This window comes from Antrostomus carolinensis, unplaced genomic scaffold, assembly GCF_000700745.2.
Source record: "Antrostomus carolinensis isolate BGI_N321 unplaced genomic scaffold, ASM70074v2 scaffold1677, whole genome shotgun sequence".
NCBI lineage: Eukaryota > Metazoa > Chordata > Aves > Caprimulgiformes > Caprimulgidae > Antrostomus > Antrostomus carolinensis.
Window position 1 is genome coordinate 65477 of NW_010325116.1, and position 8405 is coordinate 73881.

The following is an 8405-nucleotide window of genomic DNA, read 5'->3' on the forward strand; positions in this document are numbered from 1 at the left end:
CCAGCCACCACCAAAAAGAGCCCGGCCCCATCCATTTGGTCTCCGCACTTCAGGTATTTGTAGACATTGATAAGATCCCCCCTCAGTCTTCTCTTCTTCAGGCTGAAGAGTCCCATCTCTCTCAGCCTGTCCTCGTAAGGCAGATGCTCCAGGCCCCTTATCATTTTTGTGGCCCTCCGATGGACTATCTCCAGAAGATCCCTGTCCCTCTTGAACTGAGGAGCCCAGAACTGGGCACAGTACTCCAGATGTGGCCTCACCAGGGCAGAGTAGAGGGGCAAGAGAACCTCCCTTGACCTGCTGGTCACATTCTTTTTAATGCACCCCAGGATACTGTTGGCCTTCTTGGCCACAAGGGCACACTGCTGGCTCATGGCCCTCTGAGATGGGTATCAGCTGATTAGAAACATTGGGAGTGAAAGTGTTTTCTTAATATTCCTTCCTGTTACTGGCCATCATTTCCCATTAAGGAAATACCATTAAAGAGTGACACCATTGCCCTCAATTCCATGTCATTACAACTCAGTTTCCACTAAACCAAAGCCTAAATCCTTCTTCTTGGTCTTGATAATTATGAAATGTAACCATGGAAAGAAAAAAAGAGTGTTGGTATCTCAGGGTATAATGCCAACACTGCAATGCAAGAAAATGTTGCTAATCCTTCAGTGAATTCCAAACAAAGTGTTACACCTGCGTAGCCCATCACACCTTTGCAGAGATACAAATCCTTTCTTAAAGCGGTCTCTTTCAGCAGAGCTAATTTGCTTTGAGAGATCCTAATGCTTGAAGTGATGAGTTTGTAATTCCACAGCTAGCTTGCTGAGAGCCTGCATGGGTGTCATTATGCAGCACTGCATAAGGCAGAGCTCTTATATGCTAAGTAAACAGAAAGCCATATTTAATACAATTTTATACAATATTTCAAAACTGTGTTTTAAAAGTGATTTACGTTCATGCAAATTTGACTTTGTCATATGGCATATGCAGAGTAAAAGATGTGAATCAACCTGACATTTCTTGATTTTTGCATGCCCAACGTAGCAAACTCAATATTTGTCTGCTTTAATGTTGTGAAATATGTATTTCTGTATTCATTGATATGGTATTATTTAGAATTTTGATTACTGAAATCCATTTTGCTCAAGAATCTTGAGTTTAAGTATTTCAATGAGTCTTTTATCTTTTGATAGCTAGGAAATGGAAGGTGTCAGTCCTTACCAGCGATATGCCATCTGCTGGAACAAGCTCAAAGGTTTATATTACATTGTATGGGGATCACGGAAGTTCAGGGCCTATTTTTCTTGATGGAGAGGAGGGAAAATTATTTCAGAGAGGAAATGAAGACATCTTCACAGTAAGTAATATATATTTATTGTGTTGCCCTCTTGTATTCTGCCAGATTGCATGACATTTCAAAATTAATGTGATGAAAAGAGTTAGTTTTTTGTGTGATACATGTACCCAAAAACAAGAAACAGGACTTAAATGTAGAACTAAATTTAGTATCCTTTCCCACTCACCTATCCAAAGCTGATTTGATCCAACATATTTTTTGTCTGTTTAAAAACTACTGGTTATTTTTTATATTACTCAAGAAAACACAAAGAAATACAGGACAACAGATACTTGTTTAGTTTTATAATTTGAAATGGTGCTAAAATATTAAAAATTAAAGGAGGAAGTGAAGAATTGGGGTATGGAGTAAATTTTTAACTTTGTTAAATATTTACTGCTTTATTTAAATAATGGCAATTTTTATAACTGGAATAAAGTCTGTCTATCTGAGGCTGCTTCTGCTCCCAGTTACACAAGCAAATTTCCCCCTTATCAGTCTTGTAGCATGGTGATTTAAGTGAGCCAGAATAGGTCCCATCAAAATCTGCATAGCTTGAGTGTGTATATGGGATTGTCAGGGGGTGTTTCTAGCAGGCACCAGATCACATAACAAACAGGTGCTTTCATTGGTAGTATCCAGCATAGCAAATCCCCTTCTGAGAAAAAGTATTTAAAGGTAGAAATGATGAAGGTCTCTTTTATTTTTCACAATAGCCTCATAGCTGCTTGGGTTGTAGGAAATGCAGTTCTTAGTCCTCTTCAGCCTGATGGAGTTTCTCAGAAGAGTCCAGCACCTATGACAGTCTGCCATTCTCCATCTGTTATATCAAAAAAATGCCCAGATATAAGATTGAAAGGAGTAGATAAAATGAGTAACCAGGTGCCTGAAACATAAAATTACCTTCTTCATAACAGATGTTGTTGGCTCCGTTTCCTGCTCCCATTATTGCAATTAATTTCACCTCCAATTACTTTTAAATCCAAAATATGGAGGTAGTCCCTGGTTTGGGACCTAGGATTCCCTTCTTAGGTGAGTATCCATATCCCTGTGAACACATTTGAGACATATAGAAAGAGAAAACCATGCTAGATCTCAGTTAACTCTGGTCTGAACTTGCTGCTCTATCTCTCTATTGTTTATAATACTAAGTTCAGGGAAGTTCATGATACAGGGTACCTTAGTTCACATCCACCTCTACATTGTGACTGAAAACATGAAAATGAATTCTACAGAAAACAACAGAAGGACAGCAAATCCAGTCTACGTAAGAAAAAAAATGATACAGCAAGGAAAGAAGACACTCATGGTGTGTTTCCAGTTCCTTGAAGATAAGCTTTCTATTTGTACACTTAAGTTCAGAACTAGTTGTTTGAATAACCTTCACACAAAGTTATTCCCTCAGCACCTTGTTATCTGTACTGGACACACTCACCCAGCCTGCCCAAGAGCTAATCTTTCAAATACAGATTTTAAAGTTGGTTTAGTTGAAATGACTTGTAAAAAGAAACATCCAAGCTGAACATAATTTTTTCCAAAATTGTAAGGCATACCCTCCTGGAGGGGTAGGGAGAAACTCAGGTATGTGGGAGGTGCTTGGGAGACAGAAATCGTTTCATTGCAGGTCTGCAGCGTAGATGCTAAACTGAGCCAGGTTTTAGGGTCAAGACACTTCTGCTTTTTAGTCATACCTACAGTCTGTATTCATCTCCCACTGAGGCTAATATTCAGTGGGGAACAAAATAGTTACAGCAGCATCCTGAAGCCATTTACCTGGGGTTGGCATGCCAACAGATCTTTTAAGGGTTGTCTTTTAAAAGAGACAAGTTTCTAACCATTATCTGGAGCAAAATATTTTGGAAACACTTATTTAAATGTCAGAATATTTAATTCCTCTAAGCAAAAACTGTCACATGACAGCTACGAAATTAATTTCTTTGCATGTCTTTTCCTTTTAACAAAGGTTCTGTGTTTCATCAGTTGTGTTCCTTTTATAGGTTATTACTGGAAACATAGGACATCTCTACAAAATACGCATAGGACATACGAATGCAGGAAACTCCCCTGCCTGGCACTGCGAAGAGGTAAAAGCAGTGACAAAGAATTTTATCTTTCCAAGAGCAGTCACTATGGCAGTGGAGGCAAAATACAAGTCAGAAAAAATCCCGAGGATAAGCATATTGGCCTCATCAAAGGCCTGCAGTTTCATTTAGGATATTATAAGGAGTGTTTTTGTATTAACTTAAGGCAGTTATGACATTATGTCCTGGCTGTTTGTTTGCAGTTTAGTGAGAGCTGGATATTATGTTTCTTTAAAAAATGTGTGACTGGGCAGCAAGAAAGACTTCTTACGTTGGCTGCTGTAGTCTGAGTCTTCTACAGTCTTTGTATGCTACAGAGTGTCTAGAGTTTGCTGAAACCCAGAAAGTCATTGAACTCAGTCTAGCCAAGTCCTCCTCAAATTTGTGGGTGATGCTGGGCCCTTATGCACAGCAACAGAGCTACAATGCAGATGTTTCTAGTTCTGTGTCTGTGAGGAGAAAAAGACAGTAGCAGGTTCTTTCCCCTCCTTATTTAAAAAAGATCTTGATGCAGGTAGAACAAAGATAATAAAGCAAAGAGTATCAGCTAGTTATGTTTCAAGCTTTGGTCGTGAAGCATAGCATATAGGTTTCTGGAGTGGAAATGAAAGGATTTGGCTTTTATCCTTAACATTGGTGATGTACTATGAGTGCCAATTGTATTCTATGCATGCCTGAAACACTTATCTGTGCCAGAATTTCTTATCCTTCAGTTAAGAGATAGTGGTTTATGAAGGGCTTTTGAAGCTGCTGGTAAATTAATTGTTATAATCATACTTCAAGCTAAATCTAGATCTGTCTAATGCAAAGAGTCCACTAAAGTTAAATGTTCACTTATTGATGCTCAGACTCAGTGGGTATTTGATGCTTTAACCAGTTATTTTCATCTGAGACTGAGACTCAGAATGAAGACCGAATAAGGTCTGGGCAGCATTAACTGAAATTTAGGCAAGATCTTGTGAGTTCATGTGGTTAGTCAATGCATGTCTGCATTGAAATATTGTGTCACTGGTAATATCACTCTGTCTAAGAAGTTTCATTCAGATTATGTTTCTTTCAATTCAGGTGATGATTGTCTGATTATAAAGCCTAGATATTTGTTTTCTGACTGCGCTGTGTTTGGGGGAATGCTGGAGTCAGAATATAATTTAAGATACTATTTTCTTCTGTTCCTTGCTATTTTCTGCTTTCATAAATGTGTGTGTGGAAGCAGTGAAAGGGTGGAAAATACCTTATAGCTTTCTCCTGTGAGACACAGGGACAAATTACCAGCAATTTCTAAAGTGTATCTGAATGGAGGCGCTAGAAGAGAACAGTGGGTTTCCTCTTACAGAAGATTCATTTGTATGCTTAATCTTGGTATTAGAAGTTTTGGTTATCATAAAATCTGACTCAACAAATGAACCCTTGTGGGTTTGTTGTACACCATCCTCTGTGAACAGAGGCTGCACTGCCTGCTTTGTATAAAACACTAATTTAAAGTGAGAGATTGGAGAAGTCTGACAAAAAAAGGAAAGAAAAAATGGTAAGTTATTATTCTCCTCCTCACTTTCCAGTTAAGATATATTAATTGAAATTAAAAAAAAAATATTAAAAGAAGGATTCAACACTTCATTGTGTTCCATTGATTATTTGCTTATGAATTTTAATTGTCTCCTTACCAAATCTCAGTCAGTCAAGCACAGTTTTTATGGAGTTATTCATCAGTGGGGGTTAGGTCATTCCTTCTTAGCAACTTTGGGTAGGAAGTCAAAGAAAAGAAATATATTTAACCAAACACACTCTACAAGTAACCTAGCCTTTTGTATGGTAGAGAGCGAAAGGAGTATAGCCCTGGATTTCTACGCTTCATAGAAGAGAAACAACCTACAGCTGGCTTGTCAGACGGACATCATTGTTCCTCAGAAAACCTACGTTATTCTGGAAGATCAAAAATTAAAAGAGAGTGCTCTACAACTGCAAAGCTTTTCTGGTAGTTAGGCATGTTAGTCCTCCTCAATATCCCATGGTTTCTGTGTCTATATCTGTACTGAGATGGTATCAGGCCTGAAAATGTCCACAAAGGTACTGCTTCACTAATCCAAGCCCCCTTTTCAAGATCCGTCAGCAGATGTTGACAGGCCAAGATGTGCCAGGTTTTTCAGACAAGGTGAATCACTTTCTTTAAAGTTTAATATTCAAGCAGTAAAAGAGACAGAAATATTTCCAGTAATTCTAAATTTGTTCAATATTTGAATTAAGGAGATTAGATTCTGCAAAGTACTGAGCAGGAGTGAAACTACAGGTAGAAGCGTCTTTGCTTCTCTCTGCTGGTCCCAAATCTAGTGTAGCTACTAGTATAAATTAGCATAATCAGGACCTATTCTAATAAGTATCAGCCTGAGGTGTTTACTAAGGAGTATTCTGAAGTACAAAATAACTATACCTTCCCCCCTTTTTCAGCTGCTGTGCATATGGTCCTTTTGCTGCTATACCTGAACTGATAAACCTTGTTTCTTGGCTGCACTTGAATTACTCTGCCCTGCACTTTTGAATCTGTCTGATTGAAAAGTCAGATTGGGGGCAGTTGTATCCAGGGAGCAGATATGCCCCAACCCATTGTTTTGTAGTCATTACACAGAGCTCTACCTGCACAGATTTCAACAGCATCCCACACATTTCATGTTCTGTTCTATCTGGACTGAGATCAGCAACTTAAGTTGCAATTCTTTATGCTGTTTAGGTGCAGTTGCTGAACCTTTTCTCAGGGGAGCAGTTTTCTTTCCCTGCACATCGATGGCTGGCCTGGGGTGAGGCTGATGGGGAAATATCTATGGAGCTTCCTGTTTTACAGCATGGTCAACCTCTTTTTCCAGGTAAGCACAATACCACATCAGCTAAGTCAGGCCACAGATTAATCCTGACAGAGGTTGATTTTGTTGTTTTTCATCAGACCCTCTATTAATTTTTGGCTGCTACAATACTTTTTCTGTGTTATTTTCCTGTGGTTATTGAGCATACTCAGGTAAAAGGTTAAGAATCACTGGAAAGGAGATAAGAGAGTCTTTAATGGTTTGAATTTCACAGGTCCTTCAAAAAGATTCCTTCTTTGGTAAGACTTTCAGCATTTGTGTTTGCTTTAAAGTAAATACATCTCACATATGCGTAACTACCATAAAACCATCTTACATGAGTCAGATCACAAATTCTACTTTCAATAACTGAGGATTATAGCTACAGTATGACTATTGTATCTGTTGTTTTAGTTTCTTTCTTGTAAGTGGCTGAGACAGGCTTCCAGAATACTTTTAATTTCTCAGTGTGGAACAAGGGAGCCCTAGGGAGCGAGAATACTGAGGCAGATACCTGTCCTGTAGGGTGTGATGGTAGAAGGGCAAAAGTCATAACATCACCAGCATTATTTGTGCTGGAGCTTTCATTAGAGTAAGATCCACCTGGGACAGATTCCACTCCCTCCTCCCTTCCCCCAAAAATCCTATCAACTGCAGAAAATAAGATTAATGGGATGAGAGAAACTTCCATTCAAAGTTCTCTAAAAACTGTAGAACCCCTTTTTCAGAATGTTTAATACTATAGCAATTCTTGGTGGTGTGCTTATAGTACTTTGTGTTGCTCATGCAAAATTGAAATACTAACAGGCATTTCAATGGTAGCAGCTTTTGTGGGTACAGGCTAGAGGAAGAGGATATAAATTAAATTGAGGGGCAGAAGTCCAGAAAATGGCCCATGGATGTGGGGAAACACATCATAGGTCAGTCACTCTCATAATAAAGAGCTGGGTGGCCTGGAGCTGTATTTATACCTATCTATGATGACCTGAGATTAAGAGCCTGAAAAGAAGAGCAGAAAAACAGGTTCGTGCCTCATTAATATGTCTTTAAGAGAAAAAGAATAGCAGGAGAGATTTCCTCCAGTGATGTAGTTAGCAGCTGCAAATGGCTCATAAAATACTGTAGAGAGAGCTGGCCAGCCCTACCCACAATGATTTTTGATCTTGAGTGTTTATGATCTTCATATCCTTGAGGACATGAAAAGCCTGACAGGCAGTCAGCCTCCTTCCTCACAGGTCTTGTCTCTTTGATAATGAGACTTTAATATTATTGGTGTGGAGGAAGGCACAAGCACTTTGGTATAAACCCCAAACATCTCCCACACTTTAAATAAATTTTAATTAATAATCATTAGCAAGTTATATTGAATATGCTTCAGTCCCCTACTTGCAGTATCTGTTCTCCCCAAATGTTCTCTTCCTTAATATTCTAGGACAGTGACCTTAATCACCTTTCAGGCTCTTATTCCTGACTAGGTTGTTTCCTTGTTTCTGAGATAAAAGTAGAATGAAAGATTTTTATTATCAAGTAATCTTGGTGCATCGTAAAGTACAACAGCACACTTAAACTATCCTCTCAAACTGCATTTTGTAGTTAACAATTTCTCCCTCACACAAGAGAGGAAGAACTGTGCATTTCTGCCAGCATCAGTATAAGAGGTGTCATGCTGAAGGCTTTGGAGAAGGCAGTTTCATCACTAACAGTAATTGAAAGACAGCTTCTGTGTCTTTTTGCCAATATTATATTTCTTCATGAGACAGTGAATAAAGAACATAGTTTTTAACTTCAGAGAAGATAGTTTGATAACATAACAGTGCAGAGGTCTGGATTCAGTCTCAAAGAGAGATGATGAGAGGTACTTTGAAACCAGTTTCTGAATAAAAAGCGATTGAAACACTTTCTGATTTATCAGCCTTTTTTATTAAAATGAAAAACATCTGAATTAAACTGTTAAAAAGTATTACATAGACAGTCTGTGGCTCTAATGCTGAGGGACTGAGCACCATTCATTTGACTTTTTTATCCTCAACCATCCTGTTTTTGTCCCCTTCTGCTCATGTTTTATGACACAATCTTTAATTATATGATCACAGAATCACAGTATCACAGAATGGTAGGGGTTGGAAGGGACCTCAGGAGATCATCTAGTCCAACCCCCCT

General features: G+C 38.6%; 1 protein-coding gene across 1 annotated transcript in view; it reads left to right on the plus strand.

Moving 5' to 3' along the window:
• LOC104527384 (RP1 axonemal microtubule associated) overlaps positions 1–8405 on the plus strand; it is a 41052-nt gene that overhangs the window by 16452 nt on the left and 16195 nt on the right. Inside the window, exons 6-7 of the mRNA XM_029085729.1 lie at positions 3331–3417; positions 6137–6269. Of these exons, the coding sequence (XP_028941562.1) occupies positions 3331–3417; positions 6137–6269 (220 nt within the window). The remainder of the gene's footprint in view (positions 1–3330; positions 3418–6136; positions 6270–8405) is intronic.